General features: G+C 39.5%; 1 protein-coding gene across 2 annotated transcripts in view; it reads left to right on the plus strand.

Annotated features, from left to right (window-relative positions):
• RNGTT (RNA guanylyltransferase and 5'-phosphatase) overlaps positions 1–20,369 on the plus strand; it is a 347,371-nt gene that overhangs the window by 36,889 nt on the left and 290,113 nt on the right. For both annotated transcript variants that reach the window (XR_002730197.1, XM_023205265.1), the window contains exons 5-6: positions 14,016–14,091; positions 15,836–16,076. Coding sequence is in view for 1 of the 2 variants with exons in the window: in XM_023205265.1 (XP_023061033.1) it covers positions 14,016–14,091; positions 15,836–16,076 (317 nt within the window). In the remaining variant the exon portion in view is untranslated. The remainder of the gene's footprint in view (positions 1–14,015; positions 14,092–15,835; positions 16,077–20,369) is intronic.

Consider the following 20,369-nt stretch of genomic DNA (forward strand, 5'->3'; position numbering starts at 1 on the left):
CTGCTTTTTTCAAAACAAAAAATATAGTATAGTAACTGTTCACATAGCGCTTACATTGTATTAGGTATCATAAGTAATACTTAGAGGTGATTTAAAGAAAAGGGCAGGATGTTCATAGGTCATATACAAATACTATGCCGTTTTATACAAGGCACTTGAGCATTGAGCATCAGAGGATTTTGGTATCTGAGGGGGCGTTCTAGAACCAATCCTCTGAGGAGTCTGAGGAACAAATGCATTAAATTTTTTTTGCCTTTATTATTATTATATTAAATAATTTTTTAGAGACCAGGTCTTGCTATGTTGTTCAAGCTGGACTTCAACTTCATCCCACAAATTGTGACAATTAAAATTGTCTCCAGACATTGCAAAATGTCCCCTGGTGGGTAAAATCTTCCTCAGTTAAGAACTACTGAACCCTGGGTGCAGTGGCTCACACCTGTAATCCCACACTTTGGGAAGCCGAGGTGGGTGGATCACCTGAGGTCAGAGTTCGAGACCAGCCTGACCAACATGGTGAAATCCTGCCTCTACTAAAAATACAAAATTAACCGGGCGTGGTGGCGCATGCCTGTAATCCCAGCTACTCAGGAGGCTGAGGTAGTGAGCCGAGATTGCTCCATTGCACTGGGCAACAAGAACAAAACTCTATCTCAAAAAAAAAAAAAAAAAAAAAAAAAAAAAAAATACCAAAACAACTACTGACCTAATTAGACTGATCAGATAATTAGGATTTTAAGCATTAAAAAATGTATCTAGCTAGTGAGATAGAAATAAAATTGTGGGCCAGGTGTGGTGGCTCATGCCTGCAATCCCAGAAGATCAAGACCAAGGATCTCTTGAGCCCAAGAGTTCAAGACCAGCCTTGGCAACATAGAGAGACCCTGTCTGTACCCCCACCCAAAAAATAGCATATGTTGAGATCAGGCTTTATTTAAAAAGATACATTGTCACCAGCCCTTTATAAACTGCCCCTAGCATGTATAGCTATAGCTGATCTCTCTGTCCATTTGTTGGGGAGTTTCTTCTCCTAGTTTGATTGTAAATGCCATATACATTTATTTCATTATATTAGCTTGCCTAGAAAAATTTGAATAGAAGTTGCCTTGAAATAGTTAATTGTGAGCTAATATTTAGTTAAAAACTGAGGCTTACTACCACTAGATGGACCCATTCTCATGATGAAGAAAACTGAAAATTGCTTTAAAAAAATACTGAAGACGTATCTAAGCTTGTAGTATACCTAATTAATGGATTTTTTTTATATCAAATACACAATCTCCCACATTTTTCTATAGAGGTTTGTTATGATGGTTTTGTAACTTTATAACCCTATCTGTAAATGTTTTAATGTATAACTGAACCATTAGACTAAGACTCTGTGTATTTGCATATAAAGAATATTAAAAGGAAAACGGTACTTTCCTAAATTACATATCTTCACATGGCGTATTAGCTAATTGACAATTATTCTTACATTTCCTATTCATAAAAATATTTAATCTTGCAAGAGTAAAAATTGGATACAAAAACAGTAGCTTAGGTGAGAAACATCAAAAGCTGAAATATTTGTTGCTTGAATTGGTCTGAAATAGAAGATAGTAAGGAAATTTACATGTTGGATTAAGACACATATATACAAAAATGCATTTGCAGCGCACATCTTTGTGTGGCTTTTTTGAAGCACTTTTTCTTACAAAGTAATGGAGATAATGGAATTTATAGATTTTCTTGGTCATAGCTATTTATTTCTAAGCAATGTCTTTCAGTTCAAGACTGATCTCTTTATTTTTTATCTTCTTCCTTCAGAAACTTCATTTCACTTATATTGTTTCTATTGTTGTTAAGCTTTGTGGTTTAACTAGATTCTTGTCCTGAGCCTGTAAACATACCTAAACTTGTTAAATAATCCCCTCCCGCTAAAAAAAAACCCCGTACACTTCTTTCTGTTTTGCATTCCCTCTTCCTTTCTCAGCCGACTTTTTAAAAGAATCTATACTTAAATCCATTTATTCCTGTCCACTTTGTTGCAGTCTGGAGTCCTCCCTCAGCACTGTTTTTTGTTTGTTTGCTTTTTAAGACTGTGTCTCACTCAGTCATCTGGGCTGGAGTGCAGTGGTGTAATCATAGCTCACTGTATCCTCAACTTCCTGGTCTCAAGCAATCCTCCCACCTCAACTTCCTGAGTAGCTGGGACTACAGGCACTTGACACCATGCCTGGCTATTTTTTAAATTTTATTTTTTGTAGAGATAGGGTCATACTCTATTGTCCAGGCTGGTCTTGAACTCCTGGCCTCAAGTGATATTCCCGCCTCGGCCTCCTAAAGTGGCAGGGATTACAGGCGTGAGCTACTGCACCTGGCTAGCACTCTTAATCAAATAGTGATTTTCCATTCTAATCATTATGTGACATTTAAACACTCATATTTTAGAAAAGTTCCCTTACTTGGCGTACATGACCCTGTGTTTTTGTTCTTTGAAGCCCATCATGATTCATTCTCAGTCTTTTTTTGAGATGATGTCTCACTCTGTCGCCCAGGCTAGAGTGCAGTGGCATGATCTCAGCTCACTGCAGCCTCTGCCTCCTGGGCTCACGCGATTTTCCTGCCTCAGCCTCCCGAGTAGCTGGGATTACAGGCCACCGCCATTAACTTCAGTTAAGTTTTATATTTTTAGTGGAGATGGGGTTTCTCCATGTTGGCCAGGCTGGTTTTGAACTCCTGGCCTCAAGTGATCCACCAGCCTCAGCCTCCCAAAGTGCTGGGATTACAGGCCAGAGCTGTAATACGGCTGTAATCAGCTGCAATCAGGAGTGGTTTTTCTAAACTCTGGTAATTTTATTGCCATGCTTAAAATTCTTCACTATATCTCCATTGCCTTTATACTCTTTAGTATGTTTCACAAGGTTTTTCAGGATTTTGACCCTTTCATTCTCTCCAACTGCATTTGGCATTTCTTACCACACCTCATATTCCAGCCCTTCTGATTTATTTATAATTTGCCATATGTGCTTTTTTGATGAATATATTTACATTTGCACAGATTGTTCCTACTGTCTGCAGTTCCATTGTATAAATATCCTTGTTTATTGGTCAATGACTAAGGTTTTTATTCTAAATATTAATGGTTATTTTATTATACCAGGAATGTAGAAATTGGTGATTTGGCTCAATTGATAGTTTTCAAAAAATTTTTAAGAGTAACATGTTTTGTGGTGGGCAGGCCTATGCAAACCTATCCCCAAAGTCCAAGGAAGCAAAGAAACCAAAGAAAGAGGCTGACAAATCCGATTTCTTAGAAAGAGATATTTAATAGGAACTTAAAAAGAAACCAAGCCTGCATCTCAGGTGGCAGTGAGATAAGATGGTGGATCCCCAACATTACTCCCAAGAGCCAGGGCTTATATACCTTAGGAAACAGGTGATTGAGAAGGGATAAGTAGAACAAGTAAGTACAATCACAACAAGTAAGTACAATCACATCAAGATTGTTTTTACCCATGGGCAGGATTTATAGTTGGGACATGCTCTTACACAAAGAACAGAAGATAAACTAGAAATCTTAGAGGCCTTCTCAGAACTGGGGTTAATCAGAAGTCAACATGGGCAGATTAGCATCCAAGATGGAGTTGCTTTGGCCTCCACATAGCAAAAGCTTTTTTTGGAAAGAACTACCATAATAAACAAATGAGATTAAAGTGATTTTTTTGGCTTATATTTTTAAATGTATCAAATGTATAATCTGGATTTTTGATAAAGTTCATTGCTGAGAACAAGGCCATACTGATGAACACAAACATTTGGATTATGTTATTGATACAAACTGCAGACTTAAGCCAGCATCTCACTTTAGCATCTAGCTAAAAAAATCAACATATTGAGGTATAATTTTATGTAAAACAGCAGTCATTTACAGTGTACAATCTGATGATTTATTTTAATTTTTGAGACAGTGTCTCACTCTCACCCAAGCGGGATTGTAGTGATGCCATCGTGGCTCACTGCACCCTCCACCTCCTGGACTCAAGCCATCCTCCCCTCTCAGCCTCCTGAGTAGCTGGGACTACAGGCACTGGGATTACAGGCACACATCACCATGCATGGCGAATTTTTATATTTTTTCTAGAGACAGGGTTTCACCGTGTTGCCCAGGCTGGTCCTGAACTTCTGGGCTCAAGTTATTTACCCAGCTTGGCTTCCCAAAGTGCTGGTACCACAGGTGTGAGCCACCAGCCTAGAAGAGTCTGAGGTTTGATAGATGTAGATACTGGTAAAACCACAGTATGAGGGTTCCAGTTCCTCTGCATCCTCAGGAACACTTGATAGGGGGTCACTCTTTTCAATTTTAGCTATTTGAATGAATGTATACTAGGATCTCATTGTGGTTTTAACTTGCATTTTCCTGACAATTGATGATGGTAAGCAACTTATGTACTTTGTGGTCTTACATATTTTATAAAGTTCAGATCTTTTGCCCAGGTTAAAAAAAATTAAGTTATCTTATTGAACTGTAACGGTTCTTTAAAAAAAACTTTTTTTTGTATCAGCAAATATTGCCTGACAAAATAGTTCTTTATATATTCCAGATATAAGTTCTTTGCCAGATATATGTGTTGCAATTATTTTCTGTGGCTGGCCTTTTGGTTTCTTTATTTAAATTTAAATTTTAGATTCAGTGGGTAACATGAGCAGGTTAAGACCCCACCCATCGGATCATCTGGAACTTCCGTCCGGCGACGAGAGACAAGAAACGAGAGACTGACTGGAAATTCTCTCGGTCAAGGTCCAAACCTAAAAGACTCACTGGCACAGACATGTTATAAGGGTATATTGTGAGAGGCAGCAGTTTGGGCGTCTGTTGGTTTTATTACCCAGATAGTGAACATAGTACCCAATAGGGAGTTTTTCAGCCCTTGCCCTTATTCCTGTCTTCCTCCTGCTGGAGTCTCCAGTGTCTGTTGTTCTGTCTTTATGTCTGTGTGTACCCAAAGTTTAGCTTCAGCTTATAAGTGAGAACATGTGATATGTGGTTTTCTGTTTCTGCATTAATTCACTTGGGATAATGGCCTCCAGCTGCATCCATGTTACTGTGAGGGATGTGATTTCATTCTTTTTTATGGCTGCATAGTATTCCATGGTATATATTTACTACATTTTGTTTACCCAGTCCACCATTGATGGACACCTAGGTTAATTCCATGTCTTTGCTATTGTAGATAGTGCTGTGGTAAGCATAGAAGTGCAGGTATCTTTTTGGTAGAATTTTCCTTTGGGTATATTTCCAATAATGGAATTGTGGGTCAAATGGTAGTTCTGTTTTTAGTTCTTTGCAAAATCTCCAAATTGCTTTCCACAGTGACTAAACTAACTTACATTCACCCCAACAGTGTATAAGCATTCCCTTTTCTCTGCAGCCTCTCCAGCATCTGTTATTCTTTGACTTTTTAGTAATAGTCATTCTGACTGGTGTGAGATGGTATCTCACTGTGGTTTTTATTTGCATGTCCATGGTAAGTGATGGTGAGCATTTTTTCATTTTTTTGGCCACTGGTATGTCTTCTTTTGATAACTGTCTATGTCCTTTTCCCACTTTTCAATGGGGTTATATGCTTTTTGCTTGTTGAATTATATAGATTCTGGATATTAGTCCTTTTTCAGATACATAGTCTGTGAATATTTTCTCCCATTCTTAGGTTGTCTGTTTACTCTGTTGATAGTTTATTTTGCTGTGCAGAAGCTCTTTAACTTAATTATGTCCCACTTGTCAATTTCTGTTTTTGAGGACTTAGACATAAATTCTTTGCCTCGGCTGCTGTCCACAAGGATATTTCCTAGGTTTTCTTCCAGGCTTTTTATGGTTTGCAGTCTTACATTTAAGTCTTTAACCCATCTTGAGCTTTTTTTTTTTTTTTTTTGCATGCGGTGATAAGTAGGGGTCCAGTTTAATTCTTCTGCATATGGTTAGCCAGTTTTCCTAGCCCAGTTTATCGAATGGGGTACCCTTTTCCCATTGCTTATTTTTGTTAACTTTGTTGAAGATTGGTTAGTTGTAGGTATGTGGCTTTATTTCTGGGTTCTCTATTCTATTCCATTTGTCTATGTGTCTGTTTTTGTAGGTGTACCATGCTCTTTTTGGTTACTGTAGCCTTATTAGTACAGTTTGCGATTGGTTGTAATGTGATGCCTTCATCTTTGTCCTTTTTGGTTAGGATTGCTGTGGCTATTTGGGTTCTTTTTTTGGTTCCATATTTTATAATAGTTTTTTTCTTCTGTGAAAGAGAAATGCTGTTGGTAATTTGACAGGTATGGGGTTGGATCTGTAGACTGCTTTGGACAATATGGACATTTTAACAATATTGATTCTTTCAATCCATGAACATGGAATTTTTTTTATTTGTGTTGTCTGTGATTTCTTTCAGCAATGTTTTGTAGTTCTCCTTATACAGATCTTTCACCTCCTTGGTTGGGTATATTCCTAGGTATTTTATTTTTTTGTGTGGCTATTGTAAATGGAATCGTGTTCTTCATTTGGCTCTCAGCTTGAACATCATTGGTTTATAGAAATGCTATTGACTTTTGTATGTTGATTTTGTATTCTGAAAATTTACTGAAATAGAGAACATTTGATGTCCTATCTTCCTATTTGGATGCTTTTTATTTCTTTCTTTTGCCTGATTGCTCTTGCTAGGACTTCTAGTACTATGCTGGATAGGAGTGGTGAAAGTGGCATCCTTGTCAGGTTCGTTTTCTTAAGGGGATTGGTTCCAGCTTTTGTCTGTTCAGTATTATGTTGGCTGTGGGTTTAGCATAGATGGCTCTTATTATTTTGAGGTATGTTCTTAAGTGTGTAGTTTGTTTAGGATTTTTATCATGCAGGAATGTTGGATTTTGTCAAATGCTTATTTTGCATCTATTGAGATGATCATGTGGTTTTAGTTTTGAATTCTGTTTATGTGTTGAATCATACTTATTGATTTGCATATGTTGAACCAACACTGCAACCCAGGAACAAAGTTTGCTTGAAGCAGTGAATTAACTTTTTGATGTGGTGCTGGATTTGGTTTGCTAGTATTGTTTTGAGGATATTTGTGTCTATGTTTATCCGGGATATTGACCTATAGCATTATTTTTTTGTTGTGTTTTTGCCAGATTTTGGTATCACAATATGCTGGTTTTGTAGAATGAATTAGGAAAGGGTCCCTTCTCTTCAATTTTTGGGGATCGTTTCAGCAGGATTGGTACCAGCTCCTTGTATGTCTGGTAGAATTGGGCTGGGAATCCATCTGGTCTAGGGTTTTTTTTTTTTTTTTTTTTTTTGAAACAGTTTCACTCTATTGGCCAGGCTGGAGTGCAGTGCTGCAATCTTAGCTCACTGCAACCTCTGTCTCCTGTGTTCCAGCAATTCTCATGCCTCAGCCTCCTGATTAGCTGGGATTACAGGTGTGTGCCACCATGCCTGGCTAATTTTTGTATTTTTAGTAGAGACGGGGTTTCGCTATGTTGGCCTGGCTGGTCTTGAATTCCTGGCCTCAGTGATCTGCCTGCCTCAGCCTCCCAAAGTGTTGGGATTATAGGTTTGAGCCACTGTGCCTGACCAGAGCTTTTTTTGGGGTTGGTAGGTTTTTTATAACTGGCTCAATTTCGGAGTTCATTATTAGCTTGTTCAGGGTTTCAGTTTCTTCCTTCTTCAGTTGTGAAGTTGTGTGTTTCCAGGAATTTATTCATTTTCTCTAGATTCTCTAGTTTGTGTGCATAGAGGTATTCAGAATAGTCTCTGAGAATCGTTTGTATTTCTGTGGGGTTGGTTGTAATGTCACTTTTGTCATTTTAAATTCTGCTTATTTGGATCTTCTCTCTGTTTTTTTCTTTGTTAATCCAGCTAATGGCCTGTCGATCTTGTTTATCCTTTCCAAGAAACAACTTTTCATTTCACTATATAGTTTTCTTTGTATGGCTTTTTGGGTCTCAATTTCTTTTTGCTCTGCTCTGATTTTAGTTATTTCTTTTCTCCTGCTAATTTTGGGATTTGTTTGTTTTTGTTTTTCTAGTTCCTTTAGATGTGATATTAGATAGTTTGAGATCTACTTTTCTTTTCTTTTTCTTTTTGGTGACAGGATCTCACTCTGTCAGCCAGGCTAGAGGTCAGTAGCATGATCATAGCTCACAGCAGCCTCAAGCTCCGGGGCTCAAACAGTCTTCCTGCCCTAGCCTGAGTAGCTAGGATTACAAGTGCATGCCATCACGCCTAGCTGATTTTCAATTTTTTTTTTTTTTTTGTAGAGATGGGGTCTTGCTTTATTGCCCACGCTGGTCTTGAACTCCTGGGCTCAGGTGATCCTCCTGCCTTGGCCTCCCAAAATGCTGGGATTACAAGTATGAGCTACCATGCCCAGGCATTTCTATCTTTTTCTTTTTATTTTATTTTTTGAGATAGGGTCTTACTTTATCACCCAGGATGGAGTTCGGAGGTACAATTTCGGCTTACTGCAGCCTTGACCTCTCAGGTTCAAGCAATCCTCCCACCTCAGCACTCCCCCTGTAGCTGGGACTACAGGCACGTGCCACTATACCTGGCTTATTACTTTCTTTCTTTCTTTTTTTTGCATTTTTTTTGTAGAGACGGGGGTCTTGCTATGTTGCCCAGGCTGGTTTCGAACTCCAGACCTCAAGCCATCTGCTTGGCCTCCCAGAGGGCAAGAATTACAGACATGAGCCACTGCCTCCAGCCATTTCTATCTTCTTGATGTAGGCATTTAGTGCTGTGAATTTTCCTCTTAACACTAATTTTGCTGCATATCAGAGATTTTGGTATGTTTTACCTCCGCTTTCATTTGTTTTCAAATAATTTTTTGTTTCTTAATTTCATTGTTTGCCCAGAAGTCATTCAGGAGGAAGTTGTTTCGTTTCCATGTAATTGTGTAGTTTTGAGAGTTTATCTTGGTATTAATTTCAATTTTTATTTCACTGTGGTTCAAGCACATACTTGGCATGATTTAGATTTTTTAAAAAAAATTTATTGAGACTTGCTTTATTACCCATCTGGAAGTTCTTGTTTTATGAATCTGCATGCTACAATATTGGGTATATATACATTTAGGATAGTTAAGTCTTCTTGTTGAATTGAACTTTTTATTATTATATAATGATCTTTGTCCTTTTTTATTGCTGTTGGTTTAATGTTTATTTATCTGAAACAAGACTAGCAACCCCTGCTCTTTTTTGTTTTTCATTTGCATGACAGATCTTTCTCCATTCCTTTACTTTGAAGCTGGGCGTATGAGTTGGTTTCTTGAAGATAGCAGAAAGTTGGTTCTTCTTCTTCTTTTTTTAAATTCAATTTGCCACCCTGTGTCTTTTAAGTGGAGTGTTTAGACTGCTTACATTCAAGGTTAATGATATGTGAGATTTTTTTCCAGTGGTGGTGCTGTTGGCTGGTTGCTTTGTAGCCTTGATTGTGTAATTGTTTTACAGGGTCTGTGGGCTGTGTACTTACATGTATTTTTGTGGTAGCAGATACTGTTTTTGTTTCCATGTTTAGAACTCCCGTAAGTATCTCTTGTAAGGCCAGTCTAGTGGTAACAAATTCCCTTAGCAATTGCTTGTCCCACAAAGATTTTATTTCTCCTTTGCTTATGAAGCTTAATTTGGTGGGATATGGAATTCTTGGCTTGAATTTCTCCTAGGATGCTAAATATAGGTCCCTAGTCTCTTCTGGCTTGTAAGATTTCTGCTGAGAAGTCTGCTATTAGCCTGATGAGATTCCCTTTGTAAACTCTTTTTCTAGTTGCCTTTAAGAGTTTTTCTTTTACATTGACCTTGGAAAGTCTGATGACTGTGCCTTGATGATGGTCGTTTTGTATAGTACCTCACAGGGGTTTTCTGAATTTCTTATATTAACATGTTGACCTGTCTAGCAACTTTGGAGACATTTTTGTGGATTATTTCCTCAAATATGTTTTTCATGGTGCTTATTCTCTCTTCTCAGGAATACCAGTGGGTTGTAGGTTTGGTCGCTTTATATAATCCCATTATTTCTCAGAGGCTTTGTTCATTTGTTGAAGATTCTTTTTCTTTATTTTTGTCTGACTCAGTTGCTTCAAAGGATTGGTCTTCAAGCTCTGAGATTCTTTCCTCTGCTTGGTTTAGTCTGTTGTTAATCATCTCTTATAAGGCTAGTTGTTAAGATTTTTAATTGTATTTTGAAATTCCTGTGGTGAATTGAATTTCAGATTGGTTCTTCCTTAGTATACCTATGTTCTATTTCAAATCTTGGGTTGTTTTTCTGGCTTCCTTGGATTGGATTTCAACCTTCTCTTGGGTCTTGTTGAGCTTCCGTGCCATCCATATTCTGAATTCTGTGTCTGTAATTTCAGACATTTTCTTCTGGTTGGGATCCATTGCTAGGGAGTATATGCAATCCTTTGGAAATAACAAAACACTCTCACTTTTTGAATTGCCAGAGTTCTTGCACTGATTTCTTCTCATCTGAGGGAACTGGTGCTTCTTTTTCTTTTTGTATTTGCTGTTGATTGAATGGGGGGTTTTGTTTTTATATTCTTTTGTCCCTTGAGAGTTTGACGGTGGTGTATATTGTGTATAGTCAGTTGGCTTCATTTCTGGGTACTCTCAGAGGGCCAAGGGTCTGTATGGGTTCCTGGGTTGTAGATAGGTTTCTGTGAGGGTTTCACAGGCTTTGCATGTTAAAGCAGTGTATTTTTGTTTGGTGGTGTAATTCAAGCTGCAGTTGGTGCTTAAATGTTAGGGCAGATAGGCTCTTACACAGCTGCGCATGCCCTCTTTGTATTTCACTGTATCCTCAGCAGTGCTCTGGAGAGAGGAGGCAGGGGGTAAGATACGACTTTCTCTCCGCATCTGTTCTTAAGCCTTGGTGGTATCCCCCTCAATACTGGCACTGTCTCACGTTTCCTTTGCTCTGTGTGGGGCTTTGGTGGGCTTCTCTTCCTGCTCCCTTAGGTATGATTCAAGCCAAGGGTTAGGCCACCAGGAGACCTGAAACTCCTTAGGGACCTACCAGTCTCCTGTGCTTGTCAGTCAGAGTGGGTTGTGGGTACATCTGCAGGTGGTCTGATAATGCAGTGGGTCAAGCAAGGGTGGTGGATCCTCAGGCAGGGAAGTGGCACTGTGTGTGTGTAGCCAGTATAATGACCATGGCCTGGGGTTTGCAGCCCAGCAGATGGCTGTGTGGCCCTCACAACTTGTACTCTTCCGACCTGGCTGGTCTCTCTCTGATGTCTGTCCCAGGAGCAGGCACAACTGGACGGGCCTGCGTGCCCAGTTTTTTGAGCCGTTTCAGATGTTCCAGGCCATGGGGCTTCCTGGGGAAGAAACCTTGGCTGGCTGTCAGGCCACACCTATCCTGGACTGGTCTTCTGAAGAGAGGGATGCCTAGTTTCCAGGCCACGCTCCTCTCTGTGTTCTGAGAGTGAGGGCTCCTTTCCTGCCCAAGCTCAGGCTGCAGATCTCAGCTTAATACTCCTGGGCAGTGTGCCTGAGTCCTGGGGAGTTGGGACCAGGCCTGCACATTTGTCCTCCGGCCCTTGGGATCAGGGACTGTCTGTGCTGGGAGTGATAAATTGCTCCCAGGCTGCCAGCAGAACACTCAGGCAGGGAAGTGGAGGCTGTTCTATCAGCACCCTCTTGCGGGAGCAGCCAAGCAGGCAGTCTTGGAAGAGCTGGCAGGCAAAGGGGCATGTGGATCAGATACACTCTGGTCGTACGGCAGTGTCAGTCTTACTCTCTTTGCCCAGCAGATAGCAGGACCTACAGCCACTCAGTACAAGCTGGAGAGCCTTGGAGGATGGGTGGTGGTGTTTTGCTGCAGCTGCACTGTGGTCTATGGGGCTCATGGCTACAAGCTTGTAGCTAGGATCCCAGAGGACCATGGTGGGAGTGTGGTGCCCCAGGTTTCCATCTCTCAGCCCTCCTCTTAGGTCCAGACCGGAACTGGGAGCCAGTCCCGGTGCCTAGTTACTCCAAGCAGTCTGCCTCGCTTCCTCCCTCTTCAAGCACTGTGTCTGCATTGCCTCTCTATTGGCTTTCAGTGTTTTCTCTCAAAATATCTGTTCAAAGTTGCAGGATTTTTATTGTCAAGTTTTTGGTGGTTCAGAATTTGGTGGCCTACTTGATACTTTGGTTCCTTTTCATAGAAGAGGCGTTTTTCAGCTGTAGGTAGTTGGCCATCTTCCCCAGAACTCCTTTTTTTTTTTCTTAATGATGTCTTTCAAAGAGCAAACTCTTACTATTTTGAAGTAGTCTGATTTATCAATGTTTTTCTTCATTTCATGCTTTTTGTGTTTTATCTAAAATCTTTTCTACTCTAAGCTTGCAAACATTTACTTCTATATTTTCTTCTATAAGTTTTGTAAATCTATATAGTTTATTTCTGTATTTGATCTTAGTTGTACTCTATCAGTATGATCTATATATACAGAGAAGAATAATTTTTAGAAGGTAATGTTAGAAAGATACAGGCTGGGCATTGTGGCTCACGCCTGTAATCCCAGCATTTTGGGAGGCTGAGGTGAGAGGATTGCTTGATCCCGAGTTTGAGAGCCGCCTGGGCAACATAGTGAGACCCTGTGTTTACCATAAAAGAAAAATTAGCTGGGGACAGTGATGTGAGCCTATAGTTCCAGCCACTCTGGAGGTTGAGGCGGGAGGATCACTTGAGCCCAGGAAGTCAAGGCTGTGAAAACCGATCATGCCACTGAACTCCAGCCTGGTTGACAGTGAGATCCTGTCTCTAAAAACAAAAAAGATACAGCTTAAATATCAGGATATCCTTTAATTAAATAGAAATAACAGGAAAAGCTTCATTTTGAGGACTGTAGGAGAGTCAGCAATATTGTCATGTTTTAATTACTGTTTTCAAACTAGTTATATTAGCCTGTTCTCACCCTGCTATAAAGATACTATTCGAGACTGGGTAATTTATACAGGAAAGAAATTTAATGGTCTCACAGTTCTGCATGCCTGGAGAGGCCTCAGAAAACTTACAATCATGATGGAAGGGGAAGCAGGCACATCTTACATGGTGAGAAGAGAGAGCGAGCATGTGAAGGAGGAACTGTCAAACACTTACAAAACCATCCGATTTCATGAGAACTCACTCACTGTCACAAGAACAGCATGGGGGAAACCACCTCCATGATTCACTCACCTCCCACCAGATCCCTGCCCCGTGGGGGTGGTGGGGATTACAAATTGAGATGAGATTTGGGTGGGGACACAGAACCGAACCATATCAGTAGTTAAAATGATCTTGAATATGTTCTGAAAAAGAGTTTAAGAAAATAAATTTCCTTTCTCAGCTGGTTTCTTTCTTCTAAAAATTTATTTCCAAAGATTATAACCTAACTTGAAAATACAGTTAGTTTCTAGAGGGCTTCAAGGTAACTTTATTTTTATTGTACTATGTATCTATCAATTAATTATTTTCTGTAGCTAGTCACTTTTGTTGATTATAGTTAATTAGTATCAGGCCCCATATGAATTTATATTTCTATTAGTTTATTTGCTCTGGTCTAGTTTCTGGATTTTAGAAAATAGGGTTTGACTGTTTTGCAAATATATGCCATTGATCATGAAGAGGACCGTTTTTTTTCTACTAGAGAAATTTAAAGCTTGAGGGTCAGAAGGGTCTTGCGTGTATGTGTTTTATGTGTCCTTTTGAGTTGTGTGTTTGATGAAAATACCTCCTTATTTAAAATGCTTGGAAACTTCTAGTTTTAGTAGAACTTGTTAAACAGTAGAGACAGTTTTAAATCAATACACCTATATATTGCACTTAAACTTCTAGCTAGCTATAAATTAGATTCTAAACAATTTAAACTGACAAATTATCAATTTATAAGAGGTGTTTCAAGTTAAAAAATTAAAAAATGTAATTATTTTATAAACTAGCTGAAATGTTTTGGTTGCAGGTTGGAGTTTTAAAGTAAATGTGACCTCTTAAGTGACTTATTAATTTTAACCAAAGCTACTTTATTTTCTAGGTGTTCATTGTACTCATGGCTTCAATCGCACTGGTTTCCTCATATGTGCCTTTTTGGTGGAGAAAATGGATTGGAGGTATCTGTATCTTGTTATAATGGGAGATGTATTTGTAATTAAAATTTTTATTCATATTTTAGTTGCAGAATTTGTATTATCAACTTTTTGGTGAACTCATGATTAATGTAATTTGAACTGCTTTTCATTTATATATGGTTAATCTTTATACTACCATTACTTGGTGGGGGTGTGTGTGTGTGTGTATGTTTTGTTTTGTTTTTTTGAGACAAGGTTTCTTCTGTCATCCAGGCTGGAGTGTAGTAGTGTGATCATGGCTCGTTGTAGCCTTCACCTCTTGGGGTCAAGCAATCCTCCCACCTCAGCCTCTCAAGTAGCTGGGACCACAAGTGTATGCCACCTATGCCTGGCTAATTTTTTCCTTTTTAAAATTTTTTTGTCTGGTGAGGAGGTCTCCATATGTTACCCAGGCTGGTCTTGAATTCCTGGGCTCAAGTGATCCTCTACCCTTGGCCTCCCAAAATGTTGGGATTACAGGCATGAGCCACCACATCCAGCCAGCTGTTTTGTATTAACCAGCAAAACACTTTGAGAGCTTATTAATTTCATAAACTGTGTATTTACTTTTTCAGATTTTTTTTCACCTCTTATAGAATTATCACAGACAGATTCTTCTAATATTTTGTATTTGTATCCAGCTTTGGAAATTACTCTTGTTGTTTTTTACCTTTTAAATACAGGTTGTGTGTCCCTTATCTGAAATGCTTGTGAGTAGATGTGTTTCGGATTTTTTTCACATTTTGGAATATTAGCATTATATTTACCAGTTGAACATCCTTAATCTGAATATCCAAAATCAGAAATGCTCCAATAAGCATCTCCTTTGAGTTTCCCATCAATGCTCAAAAGGTTTTGGGTTTAGGAACATTTAGGATTTAAGAGTTTTGGATTAGGGATACTCAACTGATAGCTTTTTTATAGCTGTTGAGTACTAGGAAAAGTTTATAATGATATACAAAAGGAATTATTTTTGGGAGAGTGTTACTCCATTTAAGTCAACCAGCATGTGTTTATTGAACATCTGTTATTTTTGAAGTATGTTTTTAGATCCTGAGAGATTATGACTTTAGTACCTAATATTCTTAGGAGACTATATTACTAACTGAATTTTCTTGTTGACTGATGGAGCGTCATTATTTATGTTTACAAAGGTTTTCACATAGTAGGTCCTTTTTTGAATATAATCAGATGAAGTACACGTATGGTTTTTGCATTTTGCAGTATGCATTGTTGGTGGTTCTGTACTGCATGTACTTTCTAGCTCTGACCATTCAGATGCTCTCCACAGTTATCTCAGTTTCCTGTGTCAGATTCAGCCTATGCTTACCCTCTCTTTGATGATCTAGACTCAGTGCCTGGATCTGTTGAAAGTTCCTGTAAAATCAATATGCTTTCATTTTGCTCACATGGTTGTTTTTTTGACTGGTGTTTCCCTGCAGAGTCAGACCTCAACCTTCAAGACTTTATTTAAATTCTTCACAGACCCTATCTAGGCCTCTACTATATACTCACAGCAATTTACTTTTAGAATTTCAGGATTTTCAGAATACCTTATGTTAAAACGTTTTCAGAACGAATTTGTCCCTTAATAGATTGAATGACTTGAGGGTGAGGATTGTGATTTGTCTATTTTATAAACTTCTATTATACTGTATATGGAGCCTTGAATATAATAAGTGAGATTTTGATAAGCCTGCATAAATGGAGGATAGCAAGGAAATTGCATGGTGTTTGTTTCCCATAGTATCGAAGCAGCAGTTGCTACTTTTGCCCAAGCCAGACCACCAGGAATCTACAAGGGTGATTATTTGAAGGAACTTTTTCGTCGGTATGGTGACATAGAGGAAGCACCACCCCCACCTCTGTTGCCAGACTGGTGTTTTGAGGATGATGAAGACGAAGATGAGGATGAGGATGGAAAGAAGGAATCAGAACCCGGGTCAAGTGCTTCTTTTGGCAAAAGGAGAAAAGAACGGTTAAAACTGGTAATGTTTAAAAATATTATAATAGGTTTTATTTCTTCTGCAAGCTTATTGATATTTATAAAAATGGAATATTGGCCATGTTTCTTTAGCTAGGTTTGTCAGATGATTCATCCTAGCCCTTTCTAAAAACAAAAAAATTTTTTTTTTTTTTTGGAGACAGGGTTTTGCTCTGTTGCCCAGGCTGGAGTGCAGTGGTAGCCTTGACCTCCTGGGCTCAAGTGATCCTCCCACCTCACCCTCCTGAGTAGCTGGGACCGTAGACACATGGCAACATGACTGGCTAATTTTCAATTTTTACATTTTCTGTAGAGAAGGGTCTCACTTTGTTGCCCAGTCTGGGTTTGAACTCCTGGGCTCAAGTGATCCTCCTACCTTTGGCCTCCCAAAGTGTTGGCATTACTGGCATGAGCCACTGTGCTTGACATTTAATAGCCACGCGTCTTTTTCAAAGAGAAAAATTGCAGTTATGTAAATTTCTCCTGCTTTTGTTTCTTAGGGAAACCAAATAACTTTTAGATATTAGATTGAGAACTTACTATTTCTTTACAAAGAATTGTGAGATTTCAACTAAATACCTAGTCATTATTTTTGCTAATGCTTTACAAAATTGTCACACAGTTAAAATAACTACATATGAATTCTGCATCCCCCTCCGTGGGTGATGCTTTCATGCTTTCCATAAAATTAAATCAAGAAGACTCACTTCTCTAGCCAACCTTTAATAATCTTCTAGAAATAAAAGAGCTAACCATAAATATGAGGAGTTATCTTCTTTTATTGGACGATAGAGGAACTGTTGAGAGGAAAAGTACTGGTTGTACTTGTACACACACAAGTATATGAGATAGGCCAAAGGGAAAAGTTAGGAAAAGTATGGAGGTAATTGTGTTAATGAAATTATTAATTAAGGTTCCTGGTATGTTATGGTTGAGTGGTATACACCATGACTCATTTAGTAGGCATGGTTCACAGGCAAGGAAGTAAATGCTTTGTTAGTTTATGTAAACCATATCAGTTATTTTTGGCTTAAAAATTTTTTTTGTTTGTAAAACAATTTTTTTTTTGATACGGAGTCTCGCTCTGTCGCCCAGGCTGGAGTGCAGTGGTGTGATCTCGGCTCACTGCAAGCTCCACCTCCCAGATTCACGCCATTCTCCTGCCTCAGCCTCCCGAGTAGCTGGGGCTACAGGTGCCCACTACAATGCCCGGCTAATTTTTTGTATTTTTTTTAGTAGAGACGGGGTTTCACCATATTAGCCAGGATGGTCTCGATCTCCTTACCTCGTGGTCCACCTGCCTTGGCCTCCCAAAGTGCTGGGATTACAGGCATAAGCCACAGCGCCCAGCTGTAAAACAATGTTTTAATTACATTTACACATTTTAAATTTCAAGACTATAAGGACACTGAAACGTGTAAATTGCTTCGAAACATAGAAATTATTTCAAAAGTAATTTATTCCTTTAGTCTGATTTATTATTTCCTGAATTTAGATATCTGAAATTACTGAGTCACATACCTAGAAAAATGACAATCACATTCTAAGGAAACTTTAATAAGCAGCATAGCATAAAATACAGGTTTTGTTTATTTGTTTTTGGAGACAGGGTCTCAACTCTGTTACCCAGGCAGGAGTGTGGTGGCAAGATTATGGCTCACTGGTGGCAGCCCAGCCTTGACCTCCCTGGGTTCAGTGATCCTTCTACCTCAACCTCCCGAGTTGCTAGGACTACTACAGTGAATCTCTTACAAGCACCATGTTGCTGGATTCAGATAACAGTTTTTGCCTTATTACTTAGTCCATGTACATTTCGTGTAAAGATTAGATTCAAATTGTCTTACTGTTTTTTTTGTGCCACTAGTGGTATGTTCCTTTCTCGCCTTCTTTATGGTTGCTTTTATTCTTCTATCACCCCAACCCATTGCTTGTTGACCATACATTCCTTTACTGTTCTTTTATTAGTTACTGAAGATTTCATGGCCAGGTGCGGTGGCTCATGCCTGTAATCCTAGCACTTCGGGAGACTGAGGTGGGCGGATCACGAGGTCAGGAGATCAAGACCATGGTGAAACCCCCTCCTACTAAAAATAAAAAAAGTTAGCCAGGCGTGGTGGCGGGTGCCTGTAGTCCCAGCTACTTGGGAGGCTGAGGCAGGAGAATGGCCTGAACCTGGGAGATGGAGGTTGCAGTGAGACTCCATCTCAAAAAAAAAAAAAGATTTCACTATACATCTTTGACTTTTTAAAGGCTGGTATATATTAGTACTTTTGTCACTTTTTAGACAATGCAAAAATCTTATTTATTTCTTGAGACAGGGTCTCACTCTGTCACTCAGGCTGGAGTACAGTGGCTCGTTCATAGCTCATTGTAGCTTTAGATCCCTGGGGTCAAGGGATCCTCCCACCTCAGCCTCCCAAATATCTGGGATTACAGGTCTGTGCCACCATACTGTGCTAATTTTATTATTATTTTTTGTAGAGACAATGTCTTGCTATGTTGGCAGGGATGGTCTTCAACTCCTGGCCTCAAGTAATCTTCCTGCCTTAGCCTCCCAAAGTAGTAGGATTATAGGTATGAGCTGAGCCACTGCGCTTGGCCAATAATTTTGACAACCTTTTATTCCATTTCCTTCTTCCTATCTTTTTTGGTATTGTATATTTTAATTCTATGTATATCTTTAAACCCCATGATGAGACCTTTTATTTTTATTTTTATTTTTTTTAAAGAGAGAGGATCTCACTCTGTCATCCAGGCTAGAGTGCAGTGGTGTGATTGTAGCTCACTGTACTTTGAACTTCTGGGCTCAAGCTGTCCTCTCATCTCAGCCTCCTCAGTAGCTGTGACTACAGGTGTGTGCCACCATGCCTGGCCATGACATTTTTATACAGTTATTATTGGTTAGATATACCCACATATTTACCCTTTCTACTGCTCTTTCTTTCATGTATTTTTGTGGTTCCATTTTGGATAGTTTTCCTTCTAACTGACGAGCTTCCTGTAGTATTTCCTTCCACGTGGGTATGCTGTTGCACATTCTTTTAGTATTTGTGTGAAATTGTCTTTTTTGGCATCATTTTGAAGAATGTTTCTTCTGAGTATAAAAATCAGGGTGCTTGGCCAGGCGCAGTAGCTCACGCCTGAAATCCCAGCACTTTGGGAGGCTGAGGTGGGCGAATCATGGGGTCAGGAGTTCAAGACCAGCCTGGACAACATGATAAAACCCCGTCTCTACTAAAAATACAAAAAATTAGCTGGGCAAGGTGGCAGCCGCCTGTAATCCCAGCTACTTGGGAGGCTGAGGCAGGAGAATTGCTTGAACCCGGGAGGCAGAGGTTGCAGTGAACTGAGATTGCACCACTGCACTCCAGCCTGGGCGACAGAGTGAGACTCCATCTCAAAAAAGCAAAAAAAAAAAAAAAACAGCGTGCTTGACAGTTATTTTTTTTTCTAGCACTTTGAATATTTCATTCCAGAATTTATTTCTGTTGAGAAGTTAGGCACCTTGTTGCTTCTTTGAAGGTAATTTCTTATTATTTTTGATTTTCAGCAATTTTACCATGATATTTCTACTTGGGGTTTTCTTTGTATTTATCCTGCATGGTGTATGTAGGGATTCTTAAATATATGGTTGGATTTGTTTTCCTAATTTGTTTTAGACAATTTTTGGCTGTTATCTTTTCAAGTATTGTTTCACATCCATTCTTTCTTTCTTCTGGAGCTCAACCTAATACCAGTAGGCCTTAAAATTTTTTTTGTTGTTGTTGGATGTGGAGTCTTGCTCTGTCACCCAGGCTGGAGTGCAGTGTTGTGATCTTGGCTCACTGCAACCTCTGCCTCGCGGGTTCAAGCGATTCTCCTGTCTCAACCTCCCAGTTAGCTAGGATTATAGGTGTGCACCACCACACACAGCTAATTTTTGTATATTTAGTAGAGACAGGGTTTCACCATGTTGGCCAAGCTGATCTCAAACTCCTGACCTCAGGTGATCCACCCGCCTCTGGCTCCCAGAGTGCTAGAATTATAGGCATGAACAACCATGCCTGACCTAAAAAAAAAAAAGGAAATTCCCAGCACTTTGGGAGGCTGAGGCGGGCGGATCACGAGGTCAGCAGATCGAGACCATCCTGGCTAACACGGTGAAACCCCGTCTCTACTAAAAATACAAAAAACTAGCTGGGCGAGGGGGCAGGCGACTGTAGTCCCAGCTACTCAGGAGGCTGAGGCAGGAGAATGGCGTAAACCCGGGAGGCGGAGCTTGCAGTGAGCTGAGATCGCGCCACTGCACTCTAGCCTG

Source organism: Piliocolobus tephrosceles, chromosome 5, assembly GCF_002776525.5.
Source record: "Piliocolobus tephrosceles isolate RC106 chromosome 5, ASM277652v3, whole genome shotgun sequence".
In the NCBI taxonomy this organism is placed as follows: Eukaryota; Metazoa; Chordata; class Mammalia; order Primates; family Cercopithecidae; genus Piliocolobus; species Piliocolobus tephrosceles.